Source organism: Phascolarctos cinereus, unplaced genomic scaffold, assembly GCF_003287225.1.
Source record: "Phascolarctos cinereus isolate Bilbo 61053 unplaced genomic scaffold, phaCin_HiC Scaffold_23;HRSCAF=511, whole genome shotgun sequence".
In the NCBI taxonomy this organism is placed as follows: domain Eukaryota; kingdom Metazoa; phylum Chordata; class Mammalia; order Diprotodontia; family Phascolarctidae; genus Phascolarctos; species Phascolarctos cinereus.
Genome location: NW_027555558.1, coordinates 45430 through 68643, shown reverse-complemented (window position 1 = coordinate 68643; position 23214 = coordinate 45430). Strand labels below are relative to the sequence as shown.

Below are 23214 nucleotides of genomic sequence, written 5' to 3'. Positions count from 1 at the left end.
ACATCAATAATTATTTTTTTAAAAAAAGAGTTCAAGTATTTCAAGGGTAATAATGGAGGTGGGGAAGGAGGAAAGAGTTTTGGGTTAGTCATTATCAGTAGCAGATCTCAAACTATACCACGAATCAGTGATTATGAAAACATTGTTGTTGTTAAATACTGTCTGACTTTGCTTGACCACATTTGAGGTTTTCTTGGCAAAGATACTATAGTGGTTTGCCATTTCCTTCTGCAGCTCATTTGACAGATGAAGAACTGAGGGCAACAGGGTTAAGTGACTTGATGAGGGTCACACAGCTAGTAAGTGTGTGAGGCCAGATTTGAACTCAATAAGATGAGTCTTCCTGACATCAGCCCCCACAGAACACAGCTTCCCAGAAAACAATTGGATTTTGTTAAAAATTGAGAGGCTGATCAATTCAAAAGATTAGGCCTGCAATGTACAGAAGTGAACAAATAAAATAACTCAGTGTTTAATAAATCCAAGACAGCAACTGCTAGGGTGGGGGAGGGAGGACCCACTATTTGATTAAAAAAAAAGCAGACAGGATAACAGAAAACCAGTTTGCCAGACATTTGATAGGACATCAATCCCTCATGCCACCTTTCAAATTAAACTACAAATGCATACATGAATTAACTGTAAAGGGGAATTGATAGCAAATTAGAGGAGCAAGGAGGAGAGGTTATGACTGAACAGCAAAAGAGAAAATCACAGAAAATAAAATGGATGATTCTGCTTTTATAAAGTTGAAATGTTTTTGCCCAAACAGATTGAATGTAGTTGAAATGAGAAGGGTAACACTTAAGTGAGGAAAACATCTTTGCCGTAAAGTTCTCTAAGGACTATTGCATATGCAAGATATAAAAGGAACTGATTCCAAATTCTAAGATTCACAGCCATTCCCCAATAGGTTAAAGGATATGAACAGCAAGTTTTCAAAGGAAGAAATCCAAGCTATCAATAGCCCTATGACAAAATGCTCCAAATCCCTCATAATGAGAGAAGTGCACATTAAAACATTTTTATTCTTTTGGTCTGTAAATCACAGAAGTCCACAGGTTCCAGGACGGTGTCATCTTTCTGTTACACAACAAAGTATGTGGAAATGCCCCTTTCTCCAGGCACTGGTTGAAACCAGAACAAAAAATACATATATCATTAAATGAAATGCGACACCAAACAAAAGAGATGATATGGAGAAGGAGAGGGGAAGAGTTCCTAGACTGTCTCAGAGGTTTGTGGCCACAGCTGAAGACCCGGGAATGGGCACCACAGGGCAGGAGCCCCACTGGAGGGGAAGCAGTAAAAACCCTACTAGCAGGGACCAGTAAAAACCTGCTGGTTGGGACTAACTCAATCCAGGTTTTACAGTTTAGTAAGGAACTAATTTTTAAAAGCCCCACTTTTAAATCCAGGTAGTGCACATTACTTGGCAAAAAAGGAAAGAAAAAACAAAAATTTCTGGAATAAAGTAAGATCTTAGTCAAGTTCCTATGGGTAAGCAAACTTTCTAAGATGCTGAAGCTGCCCCCCCCAAGGGGAGAGCAGCTGGTTGTGTGTCTCTATATTATGGGTCCCAAACCTGCAGGTATTTAACTAATTGGCAGAAATTGACTCAAGACAACCCCATCACCGTTAGCCCACTTGAGGTTCTTTTAATCTGGATAAAATAAATCACCTTAAGAAATATTTTGATGAAGCTGTCAAGAAAATTAAATATCCCAAATGGAATGCTTTTAATACATGGCTACTCAAAACCTGAGAAGCCTCTAGTAACTTAGATTCCTTTATGGAAACCTGAAATGGAATTAAGAACAATGGGGAAAAGGTAAAAAGAGATTTGTGCCCTCCAGAATGATGGTCAGAATTGCACTGCTCAATTAAAAGAGTGAATCAAGGATTTGCCTGCCCCTCCCCAATCCTTTCCCCCTCCCCCACCCTTTTACCGCTCCCCTCCCCCACATTTTTGCTCCACCCTTTCACCACTCCCGTACCCTCCCCAACCATTCCGCCCCTCCTCCATCCCTGTCTTCTCCCCCCATTCCCACCTCTCCCCTCCCCCTCCCATATCCCCTCCCCTTCTCATTCCACCACCCCTCCTCCCTCCTCTGCTCTCCTGTCTATTCCTGATGGGAGAGGGGGAGGAGGAGCAGTGAGGGGGAGCAGGGGCTGAGACAGAAAAGGAGTGGAGGGTGAGAGATGAGGGTATAGGAGGGGGAAGGTGTTGGGGGAGGGAAGGGTGAAGGGGAGGGATGGGGATGGTGAAGGGTGGGGAGGGAGAGAGAGTGGTTGAGGGAGGAGGGAGGGGACATGAGACCAGTGGGGCAGGGAAGAGGGGGAGGGTGCTGGCTCCCTGACCCCTCCTCAACACCCCCATTCTTCCCCCTCCCCCTCCCCACGCCTTAGCCACTCTCCCACTCTTCTCCCTCCCATAATCCCATTCCTAACCCTCCACCCCTCTTTCTTTCATGTGTCCAGCCCTCCTCCCTCTCCCTGCCCCTCCTCCCCCTCCCCCCACTAGGGATGGGGAGGAGAGGGGAGGAGAGGTGCAGGAGGGGTGGGGTGAGGAATGGAGCAAAAGGAGTCGGGGAGGGAGAAAGGAGAGGAGAGGAGTCGGCAAGGTGAAGGAGTGGGGGAAGAGGAGGGGTGGGGGATGGGGTAGGTGGGGAGGGGAGAAGAGGTGGGGAGGGAGAAAGGGGAGTGGGGGAGGGGTGAAGGAGTGGGGGAGGGGAGGGGCTCAAGGGCGGATGAGAGGGGAGGAGGAGGATTGAAGGAGAAAGGAGGGGGAGTGGGGGAGGACGGAGGGTGGAGAAAGTGGGGTGGGGGAAGGGATGGGGAGGAGCAAAAGGGTGGGGGAGTTGGGGAGGGAGGAGGAGGGGTGGGAGAGGGAGGAGAGGGTATGGTGGAGGGGTGAGGGAGCGGCACCCTTCCCTCCTCCCCTACCTCCCCCTACCTCCTCTACCTGTGCCATGCTCCCTCCCTCCTCCTCCTCCCCCACCTCTCCCCTCAACCCCACCCATTGGCCCGTACCTCACTCTCCCGCCTCCCCCACCTCACTTTTCCATCACCCCTCCCTCTCCCCTCCTCCATCCATTTGCCCCACCCCCACTCTCCCATCCCTCATCCCTCCCCTTCCCCCACCACCCTCCCTCCTCTCCCTCCCATACCCCTATTCCTCATCCCCACCCCTCCTTCTTTCATGCCTCTACCCCTCCTCCCCCTCCCCACCAAGGAAAGGGAGGAGAGGGAAAGAGGGAGGAGAGGGAAAGGGGGTGAAGGGGTGGTGGCATGAGAGGGGGAGGGGAGGCAGAAGAGGGGGACATGGGAGGGGAGGGGGGACAGGAAGGAGAGGTGGACAGGGTGGGGTGAGGGATGGAGGAAGGGGAGTGGGGGAGGGAGGGGAGAGGTGAAATGGTGGGGGAGGAGGAGGATTGAGGGAGGGAATAGGGAAGTGTGGAAGGAGGAGGGTGGGGGTAAAGGGGGAAGGAGTGGTGGGAGAGGGGCAAGGGGGTGGGGGAGGAGGGAGGGGGCATGGGCCAGAAGGAAGAGCCGAAGGGGGGAGTGGGGAGAAGGGGTGGGGGAGGGGCAGGGAAGATGGGGCAGGGGTGGGAGGGGTGAAGGGGTGGGTTGCAGTATATTACTTCCCAAAATTGTGGGACCGATTCAGTATTTCACCAGCAATGATAGTAGAGAGAGACCTCAGTTTGAGGCACCGAAAGCTATGAACTAAGATGACTTTTTAGTTTATCAGTGTCCTTCCTAAAAAATGGCACCCTGCCCTAGCTATGCCACTTTCTACCTGTTTTATCCCCAGTGCTTGGAACACATTAAGCCTTAATAAGGGGTTTTCATTCATTCACTCATTCATCTACCATTCCACATCCATAGCTTGCCCCACCTCCCTAAGGTAAAGTGCTTTTTGGATTCTTCTCCACTGAAGAGACCGAAAGAATCCAATAAGAATCTGGTAAGAATACTTCCTCTTTGGTTCTCCTTCTATTGGACGTACGTTTCTTGGGTGGATTATTTCTTCAGCTGGACAATATCATTCATTTTAAATATACCCTTAGTCTTCTTTTAGTGATGCTTCATTTTAGTCTGTGATTTTTCTCGTCTTGGTCTTTCCATGAAGAATCCACCCCGAAATGATTGAGGCCTCTCACTACTCCCTCTGGAGAAGAGGAGGAACTTCCCAATTTCAGGGAGGATGCACCCCCCCCCGGAGGATTGGATGTTGAGCCAGAGCGTGGCTCTTAGTTGATTGCTTTAAAGAGAGCGCCAGGACTTTTGAAAGCGGGGACTCATGCTCAGTTTAGCTGGGAAAGGACCTGGCCCTAAACAGCTGCAATGAGTAGCAGGTGAAGTCTAAAGTGGAGCCCTTAGGACAGCGTCCCAGAATGGTGTAATCTTAGCCAGGGAACCACATGGGAAGCTCAGACCTTGCATTGCTCTGGCTGAGCTGAGGTTTGAGGGAAAACCTAAGTAAGCACAGAGTCTGACTCCTAGCAATGCATCTAGGTTGAACGAAGGGGACATGCTTTTCTCAATCCTATCTGCGTTGCCCTTGGTGTTCAGGAACAAAATTCTGAGTTGTGTGGTGTCTGGGGTGGGGTAGGGGCCAGGGTGGCGGCGGGCGCAGTGAGCATGAGTGTGCCATGAAGGTTTCGTGGAAGAAGATGTCCCTCAGCTTTTGAAGAATGGGTAGGATGTCAGTATGCACGAAGAAGGAGGATTTTCCAATCATAGGGCATTTTTAAGGAGAAGAGAGGGAATTGTTAGGGGATGTCCTTGAGAGTAAGGATTGTCTTTTGCCTTTCTTTGTGTCCCTAGAACTTAGCATAGTGCTTGGCACAAAGATGTCACTTAATATGTGTTTGTTGACTGAATTCAGTTTGTGAAGGGGTATTACAGTAAGGTTGTAGATTGGAACCACGTGGGTATGGTCTGTCCTTACTTAGCTATGGAGTACCAGGAATGGCTTTTGAGAAGAGAAATAATGGGATTAAGCCTGTGCTTGGAAGGGGTCCCAGAGACTTCTATCCATTCTAAATTGAAACTCCTTTACCATATTCCTGAAAAGAGATTCCTTCAGCTTCTTCTTGAAGATGACTACTGGCAGAGAACTCATTACTGTCTCCTAAATTAGCCCATTCCATTTTTGAATAACATCTAATTGTACACTAGATTCAGTTTTTCTGTAGCTTTGACCTATTTGCCTTAGTTTTGACTTTGTGTGGCTAAGTAAAGCAAATTAATCTGCTATATGACAGCTCTTAAGATAGTTGAATATAATGATCATAGAGTTCATGAATTTTCTCTCAGCAAATATCTCCAGTTTCCTTATTAATCCTCATATGGCATTGATTTGAGCCCCATTACCTTTTTGACTGATAAGCTAATACATGCACATTCAGAATGGCAATGCATTCTTAAGATGTGTCAGGTGGTCTGATTTGACCAGCTTTTAGCTCATAGTAGTCAACTGATAAATCCTCGTTGATTAGCTACAGTGGGTCTATTGCTTTCCTTGTTCTGGAACCTAATGTAGCTCTCCCAAACCCCCAGGTTTTTTCCCTTCAGATCATCAGGAGTTAAGTCAACAAGCATTTATTAAGCACTTCCTGTGTGCTAGGCACTGTGCTAAGTGCTTAAATCATAGGAATATTCTTCTGAAATAGTGTTTCCCCAGAGCTTCTGCTTGTGGTAATGGAGATCTAACTTGCTTTGATGTGTGGGTAGTATTCTCAAACATCAGGTTTTGCCTTGTTGCCCTCTGATCCAACTTTACCAGTGATGTTAAAACTTGGGTGGTTCTCTTTATCGCCTTCTCTTCTGAAAGGTGAAATTCTCAATGCACATCAAGAATTTGAGATGTTTGGTTTAACAGACATTGAGGGTGGCAACCCAAACTTTGCACAATGCATAGTAGTTGCAATGACTCTCTTTGATCATTAATGTCAGGAACATATGTGCTTACTACAGGTGTTCAACTTTGTCCTGGAAGAGATCCAATTGCAGATAGATTTCACATCAAAGGAGGGTTTCCTAGAGATGATGAGATCCAGATGCTCTTGTTTGCTGATGATGTTGTGCTGGTTGCATTAAGCTTCTGAACATTGCAGACATTTATTCCCTGATTGAGATCCATCGTAACTCAAAAAAAAAAACTTGGCCTAATCATGAACACAGGAACAATCAAATGGATGAAGAATGCTTATTGCCCAGAATATGATAATTGGACAAACTGTAGAACTGTTCATCAGTTTACAGATCTTGAACAAAAATGGGGAACAGACACTGAGTTGCCTGGAAATAAATAGTATAAGAATGGACTAGAATGCCTTTGAAAAATAAGTTCTTTGAATGACCCAAAATTCTCCCTGAAACCAAGGCCTGTCTTTCTAATATTTACCAATCTTCTCCCAGAGTTTTTATTGGTTGTGGGTCATGGTACACTAGTCTCTGAAGAAGTGAAAATTATTATCATTACTGTATGAGGAAAATGGAGAGATCTATGGTACATATGAGTAGGCTACATCATACCAGAAATAGGAAATTATAGGCCTTAAGACAGACCTTTTCTTCTTGACCTTAGCCACCCAAAAAAGGCAAATCTGAAAATATTTCTTAATATTTTAGAGAAACTGAAAGGAGGTTTGTAATATGCTTCCAGAGTTCGTTCTTGGATCATATTCTTCCTTACTTTCAGTTTTATTAATCTCTCCTTTGATTTTCAGGATTTCCAATTTGGTGTTTAATTGGAGATTTTTAAATTTTCCAGTTTTTTTCTAGGTTTTTGTTTTGGTCAGTTGCATGCCCAATTCATTGATCTGTTCTTTCTCTATTTTACTGATATAAGCATTTAGAGATACATATTTGCCCCCGAGTACTGCTTTTGCTGCATCCTAAATTTTGGCATGTTGTCTCATTGTTACCATTTTCTTTAATGAAACTATCGATTGTTTCTATGATTAGTTCTTTGACCCACTTGTTTTTTAAGATTAGATTATTTAGTTTCCAATCAATTTTTAATCTCTATTTCTATTGCCTATTATTGAATGCACTTTTTATTGAATTATGATCTGAAAAGGATACAATTAGTAGAACGTGTTCTTCCAAGCTCAGCACACTGGTTTTTTTTTTGTCATATTCTCATCTCAGCCCTCCCCCTCTTCTGCTGCCCTGAAAGTAATCTGGTAGCAGTGTGTAAGGTAGATTTGGAGTAGGGAGATTTGTTATGAAGCTGTTGTAATAATCCAAGTAAGAGGGCCTTAACTGTCAGAATGAAAAGGAAAGCACAGACATAGGAAATATTTTAGAGTTCAAATTAACAGGGTATGGTGGTTGGTTGGTTGGATGTAGGAAGGGAGTGGAAATTCACATTTGTATAGGGGCCTAAAATTTTAGTGCAGTTTTAAGCTTCTGTCAGTTTAAAACTGTACTAAGACTTTTGGGACACCCTATATATTGTAGTATGGTATGCAAAACCACACGATCTTTCTCTCTTAGGTGACTGAGAGTGGGGAAGTCAGGAGAAAGAGGCAGATTTTAGAGTAAGATGATGTTAGGTTTTAGGTGCATTGATTTTTGAATGCTTGTGGGATATGCCACATGAAGAAATGGCAAATTTAGGTACTCATTCTCTCTTACCTGGGTAACTATCTCCTGAGAATGTTGTAGATGGAATTAATCCTTCAGATAGAAGGGAGTTCCTTCTGTTGCAGTCTGAGAGGTTGAGACCCAGTGACTGGAGTATAGGATGGGGTAGTACGGAATTAATTCACAGACTGAAGCATTCTTTGAGTCAAGGTGGCAAAGATTTATTGTGACTCTATCCAGTGGGCAGAGGTCCTTAAGGAATTCTGCCATGGTGGACAGAGCTCCTTAGGGAACTTACAAGCAAACAGGAATGACGCTAAAGTTTATTTAGGAAAAGCAGTAGATTATGTGCCAAGTATGCTAATTAAGTGATAACATACAAGTATGTCATTCACTACTGGAAACTTTGGGGAGGGGGGCAGAGAGGGTTCCTAAAGGATATATTTTTGATCTGTTATGTCTGTAACAAGATCGTTTCAGGAATTGAAGTCTGTAGTTTGACCTCTGGATTGTGTATGGTAACTGTGGACATCAGTACTTGATAGTTCTGCTGGTACAAGAGAGTCCTGTTCATACAAGGGAAATTCTACTGAGGTCAGCTTGTCCTTGTAACAGGGAGAGATAGTTTGCCTCACTGGGCCCACTGATGAGTTATTGCTGAAGATAGGGTCTTTGGGCAAGAGGGAAACTGTCAGGGGTAGTGCCTTGAGGTCAGGGAGAAATTGAGGTCCAAGCACTCCATCATTCCCCCCTTAAACAATATTTTGGTGTTTATGGGACCTTTATTTCTGTCTTTGACTTCTTTGGGATATATGTATAGTGGTGAGTTCTCTGGGTCAAAGGGTATGAACATTGCTTTCTTTTTCTTTTTTTTTTAAACACAATTCCAAATTGCTTTCCAGAACTGTTGGACCAAATCGCAGCTCCAATACCAGCAAAGACACCAACAGTGTATTGAAGTACCTGTTTTTTTCATATTTCCAACTTTTGTCATCTTTGCCCAATTTGCTGAGTATAAAATGAATCCTCAGAATTGTCTTCATGTGCATGTCTCTTCTTAGTGATTTGGAACAATCTTTCAAGTGGCTCTTAGTATTTGTGCTTCTTTTGAGAACTGTTGGTTCATATCCTTTGACCACTTAATCTGTTTAGGCCTATAACATGGTCTTATATATTTGGGTTATTTCATGGGTAAGTCATACACCTTCTCTAAGCCTCAGTTTCCTCATCTATAAAATGAGGAAAACAGTGTCTGCCATACTTTACTGCATGGGATCATTGTGAGGCTCTAATGAGAAATTTGCATATAAGGTGCTTTGCAACTTTAAAGACCTCTCAATGTTAGCTATTATTTTGGATAAAGGGGAGTTTGTAATAAGGGCATTTCCTTTTCCTCTTTTATCAAATCATTGACATTGTGGGAACATCTTGGGAGCTAAATTGTAGATGGAGAAATAAATTATCCCTGTAATAAGAATGCCTTGATTCCTATGAGTGGATGCGATACACTGGTCAATCTGGCAAGTCATTTTTTTTTTTTTGCTGCTTAGTGAAGTCTTGGTGGAGGACTCAACAGCCTGTTTCTATAAAGCTTTGGCCAAACTCCAAGAAATCTGGGACTCAATCGGGATTCCAGAGGATCAGAGGCTTCAACGTGTCCAAGTGAGTGGAGCTGTGACCTCCCTTGTGGCCTCAGGGCTTTGTCTTCACATATGCTGACACTGGATGTATACCGCCAATCTGACTTCTGTGAAGGTGTTAGTGTCGACATCATAGGCTTTGTCTGTTGTAAGGATCCTCTATTCTTGAAATACTATTAAGTTTTTTTCTTTTTTTCTCTAAACCTCTAACCACTCTTTAGTATTCTATGGACTGATTCTCTTTTGCTGTAGAGCCTCCTGGATATGATGATTGCAGAGGAAAAAGCCTGAAGGAAAGGCTCCTAAAAAGAATTGATTCTTATCGAAAAGAGCAGGACACTCTGATCAAAGAGTTAAAATTGGAACCATTTCTGGTAAGTCTTTTTTTTTTTTGGCAAGGCATTAGGGGTTAAGTGACTTGCCCAGGGTCACATAGCTAGTAAGTGTCATGTGTCTAAGGCCGGATTTGAAATCAGGTCCTCCTGAATCCAGGGCCGGTGCTCTATCCACTGTACTACCTACCTACCCCATAAGTCTTATACTAAATACAGTCTCTAAGGATTTAGTTATCAATGGTTGATGCTGAGGATCAAGACCAGGCCATCCCTAAACCTAAACCTGTAGCTCTGCCTGACTTTCTGAACTTCAGATACACTTTTCCATCTGCTCGCTTGATACAGCCATTTTAGATATCCAGCTGTTACCTCAAATTCAGTATGTGAAAACTGAACTCTTCCCTCCTTACCTTATTCCTCTTCATCTCTTTTAACAGTACCACCATCCTCTCTCTCTTGCTCAACTTCAAAACCTTGGCTGCCTTTCCTTATTCTCTTGCTCCTCACATCTAATCATGTAACAAAGCAGTTTTATGATCTCTTCCATCCTTTTCCATTCCTTCCTATGTACCTCCATCATGCTGGTTCAGGGTCTGGACTTATTGCAATTCTCTCAGTTTCCAGCACTCGCATTTTCTAATCAATACTACATACCATTTTTAGTCCTCTTCCCAAAGCGTAGCTCTAAACATGTCACTCTCCTGTTTAATATATTTTTTTCAACCTTTACCTAAACTCCAAATTCATTAGTGTGGTGTTCAAAGTTTTCAGCTGGTATGGCCCTAATCTACCTTTCCAGTCTTATATCTTACCATTCCCCTTCATGCACCTTATGTTTCAGTCAAATTAGTCATTTGCCCCTGTGTATGTCCTCTTCTTACCCAACTCTGTTTCTTTGCTCAGGCTGCTTTTCCATCCATAATGTCCTTCTGTCTGTCTACCTTTCCCTCCTCTCCTTGAAATCCTATCATTCAAATGCCATCTTCTAGAAAACTTTTCCTTTTTGTCTCTCTCTCTCTCTCTCTCTCTCTCTCTCTCTCTCTCTCTCTCTCTCTCTTTTTGTTCCTATATCATTTAGTTTGAACTTAGTTTGCAACTAAGACAAGATGTAATAAATTCTACTTATGAAAATGCCTTATCTTTCCTACTTGATTAGAAGCTATGGAAGGGACCTTTGTATCTCTCTAGGGAGGCCTACTGCAGAGGATTGCAGTTGAATAAATGCATGTTGAGGTGAAAGACAGAGTGGGAAGAGCTCCTTGTGGAAGCTGATTCTTCAGCTTGTTGGGAAACAGATGTGATGTGTGATGCCACCCTCTGATGTGACAGAGAACTAGAAAAAAGTCTGCCGCATAAAGTTTTTTTTTATGGTTCTTGATATGCTGAAACCTCCAATTGGGAGTGAAGTGGGACAGGGATAATTGTCAGAGAACTAAAACAGTTACATGTTTATACTGTGAAGATACTATAATGTATATAATATGAATATACTATCATAATACAAACGTATAAATAATACAAATATTATAATAACACAAATAAATTAGATGAAACTACTCCCTGCCTAACCTGAAACCTAAAACCTCAACTTCAGAATCTGAGGGTTTGCTGTACCAGGTTCCAAGGCAGGCCAGATCAGGTCAAGAACTATATTAGTTGGCTGAAGAACACAACAAAGACCAGTACTAGTAGATAAAAAGTTAACATTTTTTTTGGTGAGGTCTAGTCATGTGATTTCATTGGTTTAGGAAACAACCAATGAGGAAACTCCTGGTGACAGAATGGTTCTTCTATAGTGTTCTAAGGACACAAGTGACTTGCCCAGGTCACATAGTTATTAAGTGTTTAAGATAGGATTTGAACTCAGATCTTTTTGATTTTTTAAAGTCCATTACTCTGTCCACTAGGAAGGAGGGAAATAAGCATTTATTTGCCTACTATGGCCCACTATGTCCCAGGCACTGTGCTAAGTGCTTTACTAATATCACTTTTGATCGTCTCAAGAACCTTGGGAGGGGGTGCTATTATTATCCACATTTTACAGTTGAGGAAAACGAGGCAGACAGAGATTCAGTAACTTGCCCAGAAAAACACAGCCAGTGTCTGAGGCTGAATTTGAACTTGGGTCTTCCTGACTTCAGGCACAACTCTATGTCGTGCTGCCTCTCTAAATTAGAATTCAAACATAAAATTAAAATGGGGTGAAGCTAGAATAATAAATAGACAGATTAAATAATACTTAGGGATAAAAGAAGTCTGATAATATATTTGAAATGCTCTCTCTGCTCTTCACTAGGAGGAACTAAGTAATGTCAGGGTACATAGGTGAGATGAACCTGGAAGTTTAGCACCAAATCCTATTATTGCCTGACCTAGAGGCAATTGTTTCCCTTGTTTTCTTAAGAGGTAGAAGTGGTATAATTGTGGAAAAGACTGGCTCTGATTGTATGGGCATTGGAGTCTATTATCCCTGTCACCTGTCATCTGACATCACTCCTTCCCTTCTCAGCTAAACCTGAAAAAGCCGTCTACAGAGTACAGTACCTGGACTTGCCCTTCTAAACCCATCCATTCTCACTCCTGACCTCATTCAGCTGAAACTACTCTGTCTAAAGTTACCAATGACCTCCTAATTGCCAAATCTAACAGCCTTTTCTCTATCCTCATCCTTCTTGACATCTCTGCAGCCTTTGACAGTGTCAATCACCTCCTGGATATTCCTTCCTTTCTGGATTTTCCTGACAGTAAGAATTTTCTCTCATCTGTCTGGCTGTTCCTTCGCACTCTGCTGAGCCTTTATTCATGACCTACCTATTAATTGGTTGTCCTCCAAGGATCTGTCCTAGGCTCCCTTATCTTTTCTCTCTACACTCTCTCACTTGGTCATCTCAGCAGCTCCAATGAGTTCAATTACCATCCATCCTGATGGTTCTACAATCTAATTGTATACTTTAACATCTCTTGATCTCCCAGTCTTCATCTTCATCCATAATCATCTGCCTATTGGGCATCTTGAATTCAACATATCTAAAACAGACTCTTCGTCTTTTCTTCAAATCATCCCTCTTCCAGATTTCTCCACTGTTGTCAAGAGCAACAATATTCCCCCAGTCACCGACTCTTGCAACTTTGGTGTCATCCTTGACTCCTCACTCTCACTCACCTTACGTATCCAATCAGTTGCCAAATTTTATCACTTCTATTTCCACAATATCTCTTATATATGACCCCATCATCCCCCATTGCACTTACACAACCACCTTCCTAGTTTAAGCCCCATCACTTTTTACCCAGAAAACTGAAATAGCCTTCTTTAAAAATTTTTTAAATTAATTTTCATTTTCAACATTCACTTCCATAAGATTTTGAATTCTAAATTTCCTCCCCCTCCCTCCTGCCCAATATGGCATGCAATCTGATATAGGCTCTAACATATACATTCGTATTGAACATATTTTCACATTAGTCATGTTCTAAAGAAGAATTAGAACCAATCTAATGGAAGAACCACAAGAAAGAAGAAATAACCAAAAAAAGAGAGCAAATAGTATTGCTTTGATCTGCATTCAGATTCCATAGTTCCTTCTCTGGATGTAGACAGACAGCATTTTCCATCATGAGTCTTTTGGAGTTGTCTTACATCCTTGCATTGCTGGGAAGAGCTAAGTCTATCAAAGTTAGTCACTGCACTATGTTGTTGTTACTGTGTACATTGTTCTCCTGGTTCTGCTCACTTCACTCAGCATCACTTCCTGTAATTCTTTCCAGGTTTTTCTGAAGTCCACTTGTTCATTATTTTTTTTTTATGGATCAGTGGTGTTCCATTACATTCATATACCACAACCTGTTCAGCCATTCCCCAATTGATTGGCATCCCCTCAATTTCCAATTCTTGGCCACCACAAAAAGAGCCGCTATAAATATTTTTGTACATGTGGGTCTTTCCCCATTTGTATGATCTCTTTGGGATACAGCCCAAGAAGTGGTATTGCTGGGTCAAAGGGTATGCACGTTTTTGTAGCCCTTTGGGCATAGTTCCAAATTGCTCTTCAGAATGGTTGGATCAGTTTACAACTCCACCAACAAGGCATTACTGTTCCAATTTTCCCATATTTTCTCCAACATTTATCCTTTCCCTGTTTTGTCATGTTGGCCAATCTGATAGGTGAAAGGTGGTAACTCAGAGTTCCAATAGCCTTTTAGTTGGTCTTCCTTCCTCAAGTCTCTTCCTGTTCCAATCCATCCTCCACACAGCTGCCAAAGCACTTTTCCTAAAGCATAGGTCTGAACCCCTCCCCTACTCAGTAAATTCCAGTGGCTCCCTGTTAGGTCTGGGATCACATATAAGCTGCTCTTTTTGGTATTTAAAGCTCTCCATAACCTGGCCCTTTCCTACCTTTCAAGTCCCCTGTGCACATCTTTTGGTCTAGACGTACCGGCTTCCTTGCTGTTCATAACATGTTGTGCCCCAGCTCCTTTGCACCTGGCTGTACCCCATGTCTAGAATGCTCTCCCTCCTCACCTTTACCTTCAAGACTCGGCTCTAACACTACCATTCTTGGCTAGACCTTCCTCAGCAAGTCCCCTGGTGGTTTAGGTTTAATAGTGGAACAAAAGGAGACAATCATATATCATTTGACAGTTAACAAATGAAGATTTACTTAGTCATGTGAAGAGAAGGATATTCAATAGGGATGGGCATTGAAGATGCCTCAAATTGATTCAGTTGAGAGAAGCTCTCTTGCCTGAATCATCCTTCATGTTCTACCAACATCAGAGCTCCCATAACTCCTAGCAGTTAATTTGTATACAGGTGACCAAGATCTAAGTAGGCAGGTGGCTCAGTGGATAAGGTACAGGGCCTTGAGTCAAGAAGACTGGAGTTCAAATCTGGCCTCAGACACTCACTAGCTGTGTGACCGTGGGCAACTCACTTAGCCTCTGCTTACCTCAGTTCCTCATCTGTAAAATGATTTCAAGAAGGAAATGGCAAACCATATCAGTATCTTTGGTAAGAAAACCCCATATGGGGTCACAAAGAGTTGGATGTGACTGAACAACAATAACCAGGAAATGATGTTAAAAGCCTGACCTTTTACTCCCCTCAGCCAACACGTCTTGAGGATGGTCTCAGTACCTTTTAAAGAAGGGGTAGGAATTGGGACTTTGCTCTTATCACAACTTTCCACCCCTTGGTGGAAAGGTCCTTAAGGTCTTCTTGAGAACCTTCTATCACCTAAAAGACTTTAGAGCTGTTAATGGTTAACCCTGACCTTTGATATTCAAAAAGACTAAGTAAAAATAAAGAAGGTGGCACTACAGAAGGAAAAGAAAAAAAAAACAGAGCAGACAATGTATCTGCTACCTGAAGGAGTGACTCAATTTGGGAGTGTCCCAGGAGACTCCAGGGACTAAACAATCAGGTCCGTGTGGTAGGTGATGCCAATGTAAAACAGTGACTGTAATTAGGAGCAAAACCAGCAACTTTGCTTCAGCAAAGATGCTGACGCTTCTACACAGTCATAGATCTTCATCACAGGTAAGTGAGAACTGCCCTGCACCACCACCCACTTCATGTTCCTTGGCCCACCACCAATAGTTTTCCTAACCCTGTGAGCACCACTGGGTCGGTAGAAGGAAGATACAAAATCTTCAACCCATGAGAGGCCTCTGAAAAATGGCCCCTCTTCTTTTGCAGGGGCTAGTTTGATATTTTTACTTCCCTTTTTTGGCAGAAAGCAAACCCCCTCCCAACAACACCCGCCTTTGGTCCTTTAAGCCCTCCTTGGGGAAGAGTTGTAGAATGCTCTTTAGGTATTGTAATGAAGTCAGTTTTATATTCCATTAAACAGTGGGCCCCAGGGGGCCTGTTTCTGCTGCACATGCCACTACCCAATCTTTTGCCATGGGGCTCTTTACTGGAAGAGAGAGGGAGGGGGAGGGGAAGAGAAGGAGGGAGGGGGAGAAGAAGGGAGGGGGAAAGAGAGACAGAGAGAACTTTTTAAAACTACTACAACTTCCCCACCTGCCCTCATGAGTTGACAGGAGTGCAACTGGCATTTTCAGGGTGTTCTTTCCAGTACTTCTCCCAATGGCTTGCACCAAAGACTCACAAAGTCCACAAGAAATAATTCCTGTTGGTCACTTCAATTTGTTGTTGTTGCTGTTGTTGTTCAATTTTATCCAATTCTTCATGACTCCATGGATTGTACCGTCCACGGGGTTTTTTGGGGGAAGATAGTGGAGTGGTTTGCCATTTCTTTCTCCAGTGCATTAAAGCAAACAGAGATTAAGAGACTTGCCCATTTATTCCTGTGCTTCTAGTGTTAACAGGAATGGGTGTTGTATTTTGTCAAAAGCTTTCTCTGCATCTATTGAGTTGATCATGTGGTTTCTGTTAGTTTTTTGTTGATATAATCAATCATACTGATAGTTTTCGTAATATTGAACCAGCCCTCCATTCCTTGTATAAATCCTACCTGGTCATAGTCTACTGTTCTTTTGATAAGTTGTTGTAATCTGTTTGCTAATATTTTATGTAAAATTTTTGCATCTATGTTCATTAGGGAGTTGGTCTATAATTTTCTTTCTCTGTTTTGGCTCTTCCTGGTTTAGGTATCAGCACCATATTTGTATCATGAAAAGAATTTGGTAACACTCCTTCTTCACCTATTTTCCTAAATAGTCTATATAGTATTGGAATTAATTGTCCTTTAAATGTTTGATAGAATTTGTGTGTAAATCCATCTGGCCCTGGAGATTTTTTCCTAGGGAGTTCATCAAGGGCTTGTTCAGTTTCTTTTTCTGAGATGGGGTTATTTAAATATTTTACTTTCTCTTCTGCTAATCTGGGCAATTTATATTTTTGAAAATATTCATCCATTTCACTAAGATTGTCAAATTTATTGGCATACAGTTGGACAAAATTGTTCCTAATCATTATTTTAATTTCCTCTTCCTTGGTGGTAGATTCCCTCTTTCCATTTTTGATACTGGTAATTTGGTTTTCTACATTCTGTTTTTAATTAAATTAACCAAAGTGTGTGGGGTATGAAGACCCTTACCAATAAATCGGAGACTCAGAGATAGTAGCAAAAAGAATCGTTTGTTTATTGGCTTTCTCAAGGGAAGGGTTTCCTCAGAGCATCCAGAAGATGGCACCGACTGAAGAGAGCAGAAGTGTGTTCAGCTCAGCAGATTATATAGATCCTAACCGCTACCCCCCACCCCACCCACCCACTAGCTGTTCTTCCCATTGGCTGGGCTTTGAGCTCACAGTCAAGGCGGGAAAGAAAATCTTCCTATCCCATTAGCTGGGAGGCAGGCTTACATTCTAGGCGAGAAAATTTAAAGACAAAGAGCAAGAAAACAGGGTATAGCCAATCCAAACATACATGTCCTTACTTAGTAAACGTAATGCTGAAGTAGCAGTGGTGTGGTGATCAGGAGGGGGTTTAGAGATGAATTCCCATGAGTAAGGTGATTCCTAGGAAACTGAAATTTACTGCAATTTCCCCTCCTTAACCCTTTCCCCTTGTCCCAGAGACAAGAGAAGGCAGGAAGCTAAGGGCAAGCAGTTCAGGTTGGGGGCAGGACTTATTCTTTCTGTTATGTGCTTAAAAACAGGGTCTGAGCCGGGGAGGGTTTTGAAAGAAACTATCAAGAAATATTAACAAGAACTATTGATCCCCTAAGGAGGTTTCACTTTTTAGAGATCATCTCTCACAAAAGCTTTATCCATTTTAATGTTTTTTTTTTCATAAAATCAGCTCTTAGTTTTATTTATTAGTTCAATGATTTTCTTAATTTCAATTTTCTTAATTTCTCCTTTGGTTTTCAATATTTCTAATTTGGTGTTTAATTGAGGATTTTTAATTTGTTCTTTTTCTAGTTTTTTTTTCAGTTGTATGACCAATTCATTGCTGTCCTCTTCTTCTATTTTATTCATGTAAGCATTTAGAGATATAAAACTTCCCCTAAGAACTGCTTTCACTGCATCCTATAAGTTTTGGTATGTTGTCTCATTATTGTCATTCTTTTGAATGAAATTATTGATTGTTTCTATGATTTTTTGTTTGACCCCCCCTCATTCTTTAGGATTAGATTATTTATTTTCCAATTATTTTTTAGTCTGTCTTTCCATGGCCATTTATTACATATAATTTTTGATGAATCATGATCTTGTGTGGGATGCCACTCAAATTAAAAATAAAACAAAACACAGAGGTGTCCAAGAAGAAACAGAAAGTAGTTTATTATAGCTATTATTATTATTATTATTATTATTATTATTATTTCAAATCTCGAGATTTGGGTGTCCTCACACCAATGGCTCTGATGAGAGGAGACAACCCACAGAGGAAGAAGTCAGTTTATATAACCCTGAAGGTTCAATTCCCCCTCCCTCACAGCTGTCTGTTAACTCGGCTCACAATCTCACATGCCAGACTCTAACATAGGACAAAGGACATAGTATACATCTCTATATTTCTTGGTTAGTTGAGATAATGTCAAAGAAACAATTTAAAAAATGTGCAGTTAGGAAGATAATTTACAATTGTTTTGGAAGATCTCAGGGATTGAACAGATAATGCTGGGAACAGAAAGACATCTGCATAAGACCCTGTCAAAGAGAGATAAGGGGACTTGAACATTTAAGGGTTTTCTGGGGCTTGGGGCAAAAGGTGCATCTGGATAAGATCAGAAGGCAGGCCAGGGCTTAACAACTAGACAAATTTTAACTACTGATATATGGCACTAAAAAAAATGATAACTTACAGAAATCTATTCTTTAACCCTATCCTACCTTCTGAACTCATTACCTTAATTACACTGAGAAGTCTTCACTAGGACATCCCATTCAATCTAAAGGATGCATTTAATATTTCTGCCTTTCCGCATTGGATTGTGAGGTTTTATGCCCTAGTAGATGCTCAATTTTTATGTATGTGCCATGTACCACCGTGAAAAAGTATATTCTTTTCTGTCCTCATTCAATTTTCTCCAGAGGTCTATCATACCTAACTTTTGTAATATTCTATTCACCTCCCTAATTTTTCACGGGATGGCCTGGGGTCCGGTGTAAGTTTTCCCAGGGGATAGTTGTATTTTCTTTTGCTATTTACGTTGGCTCAAGGTAGTTCACATTTTTCTGAGGAATCATAGGTCATGTTCCCACTCTGATTACTGTCATATATCACTCTGCCTATATTACAGAGGATATTTTCACCATGCATTATAAAACTGCTCAGACAGCCTTATGAGATTTAATGCATTGTTACAAGTGTAAAATGATATTTGATTCTTTTATGTTATTTTTATTTTGTTTTTTCCTCATGACATTATCAGGGCCAACATCCACACTGACAGCCTGATGACATCTTTGAAACATGCTCAATCAGCCACTGGCTCTGTTGATATACAAGAAAGTTAAAGAACATTGTCTTACCTCTATGCAACTAAGTGATCATTAGAAAGAGGAGTTTTTATTGTGCAGAGAAATATGTTCACTGCATTTCTTTCTTCTCCATTGACTTCTGTTTTTAAGTTATGTTCTACTTTTTACATCCCAATATTAATGATGATATCCAAATTGAAAGGGCCAAGAAAGTCTTTAGTTCACTCTCAGACTGTATCAACATATATAAAATGGAGAGATTGTCAGGGCAGTTATTGAGGTCATTCAGATTAAAATATTTTTATCTAGCTGGTTCAGATTCAAATGGAGTTCTCTATTGCCATAGTGTAATCACAATTGTCAGATAATACAGATTAACTGAAGGGAGATAAATTGAAGGCCACTCAAAGGCCAAATTAAACAAGCCGATACAGTTTCTCCAGCACATTTAAATGTTAACAGTCTTAGAATTCCAGATCTGTGTCTTGATTCGTATTTTCTCTTTTTTGGACACCCTCATGCTACCCCTCACTTTGCTGATTTTGTCCTTATCTACTTAAAGGACTGGATACTGATTATTCTGCTATTCAGTCTTTTCCCAAAAGCCATTCTTCCCCTATTCATATACAGATTTGACTCCCTTAAAGTTGGAAGGGGCATTCTTTCAGTAGGTCTTTGATGAGGCAACTGGTGAGCCTTGGGGATACAAAATATTCCATCTCGGTAAAGGTAGAACACAACACATTCTTCTCATTTTGTCCTTGTTTTTAAGTGGAGGGGAGATCTCTTTCAGTTCCCCAAATTTAATCCCTCTAGGCTTCTTCAAAGGTAAACTGATTTTTGAGGAGATCCCCTCATAGAACTAAGGCCTAGGTTGGTTGGTTGTTGTCCTTCATGTTTGAAGGGGACCAAAACGACACCACTATGTTGGGGTCAAGGTAGAGCATGTCCAACTGTGACTGCTCAGCCCAATGTGAGCTCAGAAAGCTCTATCACAGGTTGGGCACAAATAGTCCATATTAACATTTGGGGTGGAGATTGCTCTAAATGTTCACATCTCATGTATCTTTCAAGCTACTGCAAATCTGCTTTGCTCATAGAGCACAGGGGCAACACAGCTGGAGGGCCTAAGAGATCCTTTGATGTACTTATCTTCAGGTACCAGTTAGAGGTTTGGAGTATATTCACATTGGTCTTTCCTTGCTGAATAGCCACAGCCAGTTTATTCTCTGATATCCCAGAAGGGAAAGGTACCTTACAGTAAGCAACTACAGTCTCTAGAAGAATCTAGAGATGCAGCTAATTTGTGCAATGGGTAAAGCACTATACCTGGTGTCAGGAAGATGTGAATTCAAATCCTGCCCCAAATCCTAGCTGTGTTACCCTGGGCAAGTGACTTATTTCTGCCTCAGTTTCCTCATCTGTAAAATGTGGATGATAGTAATAGCACATATGTGCCAGGGTTGTTGTGAGGGTAAGATGATACATCTGTAAAGTATTTTGCAAACCTTGAAATGTTATATAAATGTTAGCTAGTATTATTATTATTTTTTAATTTTTTTTGCTTTTTACTAAGCAATTGGGGTTAAGTGACTTGCCCAGGGTCACACACCTAGTATGTGTTGTGTGTCTGAGACCGGATTTGAATTTAGATCCTCCTGACTTCACGGCCGGAGTGCTATCCACTGCCCCAATGTTAGCTATTATTATTGTCACCAAAAGCATCACCAGAAATCTTGCTAGTGTGAGTTCACCTCCTTCTGTGTTTACTGCTCATCCCCTTATTTCAATATGCTCCTTATGTTCCAATCCTGAATGACTATGCCATTTATTCTTGGCTTGGTCTGCCTAAGGCCAGATCCCTGATAATTTTAGGTTCAGTATTAGAGCAAAATGAACACTTGGACATCATTCTACAGGTAGCTAAAGGAAATTTACTTAACATAGCAGGAGAAGGATGTGTTCCACAAGGTTAGGCATTGAGATCACCTCAGGTTTGATTCAGCTGGGAGAAACTTGCTCAGATAGCTTCTGGAGCTGATCCTCGATACTCTGCACTTAGGTAACTGGGAAGTGATGACTCTTTAGTCCCCTAAGCCAAGCAATTATCACAAATGTTTACACCACTGTCTGAGGAAAAAACTAGGCTAACGTGCAGAAACAGAGGTTAGCTTACTATTCCTACCACAGCTACCTTCTGCAGGAGACTTTTCCTGACTCCACCTTCCTGATTCCACCCTACCTCCCCCCACCCAGCTGTTCAAGCCTTCCTCTCTAAGATTTTCAATGTACTTGGTATTTCTCTTGCTCTCGCTATTTACATACATGTTGTCTCTCCCATTTGAATGTAAGCTTCTTGAGAGCAGAATCTGTTTTTGCTTTTTCTTTGTATCCTCAGCATAATGTCTGGCACATAGGAAGTTTTTATTATATGATTCTTGATTTATTGATCACTTTATACTTCTGATATCACAGGTAGGGATGTGCCAATCAACTGGAATCTTCCTGACATAGATGCAAAGTGGAGAGTGGGTGGCACTGTATTTTAAAAAAGGAGGAAAGTAGAGAGGAATAACAAGGCAGAAGAAAGGGATGTGACAAAGCTATAAATAGCTTCGTGGATGAATCCAGACTAAGCCAGCAAAAGCAGAGGTTTTAAGTTGCTCTCACACCTAAAGAAGAACACATAAAAGCTAAATGACCCATCCTAGAACTAACCAAAACCAAGCTTCTTTCTGGTTTCATTAAAAACAGTCTATGATGCTCTTATATATCCACACTTTTTATTTCTTCTATGGGAATCTCTCTGAAAAACCTCTGAAACTCTCAAAAAAACCCTATTGCTATGGGATAACTTGTAAATAAGTCGAATTGAGAATTTCCCTCTCTTGTCCTTCCTTTACTTCTGGCAAGGTTGTTTTTAGTGTTTTTATTCTGATTCACTGATATTTGGCACAGGAAAGAAAGGAGACTACCATCTTGGAGCTAAAGAACGATCTTCAAACACAGATAGAAGAATTGAAAAGACAGAAAGAAGAAAGGGTACAAGAACAGAAACTACTTCAAGAACAAGAGCACAAATTGTGTCAGATTCTTTGTGTGCTCCCATACAGCCTTGACAATGACTCGGTACTCAGCATAGAGGAGCTGAACCAGTTCAGAAATCACCTGGCAGCTCTGGAGGAAACAAAGGTATAATTGCTTCTTGACATTCTTCCTGTCTGTGTGTTTCACTCACTTCTGAGGTGCCTCATAACTTATTTGCTTTTATAGGCAAGGTGACGGAAGAATTTGTTAGCGCAAAGAAGCAGATCCTACTCTGTATGGAAGATCTGGATCACACTCCAGAAACGGATTTTGAGAGAGATGTGGTATATAGGGATGACGAGACTTTTTTTCTGTCACTGGAGAACATAACAGCCCTAAAGAATCTGCTTTCACAGGTATACCGCTGCAAATTCAAGATATTAGTAACTTGCGTGTAGAACTTTGGAAAGGAGCTGTGGCTAGAACATCGACAATGTTTGCTTTATTTCTACATGTGGGTTTACTCGGTATGGCCCAGTAGTTTCATGTTAACTTTAGAAATTTGGGTTGTTTTTATTTCTTTTTGCACCTTATACAAAAGTGGCAAGCTTGTAACCAAAATAGAAACAATAATATTTCCATTGCTAGAGTTCTTTAAGGTTTCCAAACTGGTTTCCTCGAAAAAAGAAAACTATGAAAACCCAGCAATTGGCAGAGGTGACAAAATATGGGAATAATCACTGTTGAAGAAGCACAATAAAGTTGGTTTAATCATTTTGAAAAAAAAATTGGGGGCCAGCTAGGTGGTGCAATGGATAGAGCACCAGCCCTGAAGTCAGGAAGACCTGAGTTCAAATCTGACCTCAGACCAAACGCTTTACACTTTCTAGCTGTGTGACCCTGGGCAAGTCACTTAACCCCAATTGCCTTAAAAAAAGAAAAGAAAACAATTTCTGAGGGAAAAAAGTGACTAAAATGCTCATACCCTTTAATGTAGAGATCCTGCTGCTAAGTAAGTACTCCAAGGAAGTCAATGATTTTTCTTTTCTTTTTTTTTAAATATAAATTTATTTATTTGTAGTTTTCAACATTCATTTCCACAAGTTTTTGAGTTCCAAATTTTCAGCCCGTCTCACCCTCCCCCCACCCCAAGATGGCATGCATTCTGAATATCCCTTCCCCTAGTCTGTCCTTTTTCTTTCTTTCTCCCTTC

At 41.4% G+C, this 23214-nt stretch overlaps 1 protein-coding gene across 1 annotated transcript in view; it reads left to right on the top strand.

Moving 5' to 3' along the window:
- LOC110203877 (protein regulator of cytokinesis 1-like) overlaps positions 1-23214 on the top strand; it is a gene marked incomplete at its 3' end in the record, with an annotated part of 52712 nt that overhangs the window by 11122 nt on the left and 18376 nt on the right. The window contains 5 exon segments of the mRNA XM_078148558.1: positions 9128-9264; positions 9495-9522; positions 9525-9616; positions 21933-22166; positions 22253-22417. Coding sequence (XP_078004684.1) covers positions 9128-9264; positions 9495-9522; positions 9525-9616; positions 21933-22166; positions 22253-22417 — 656 coding nt within the window.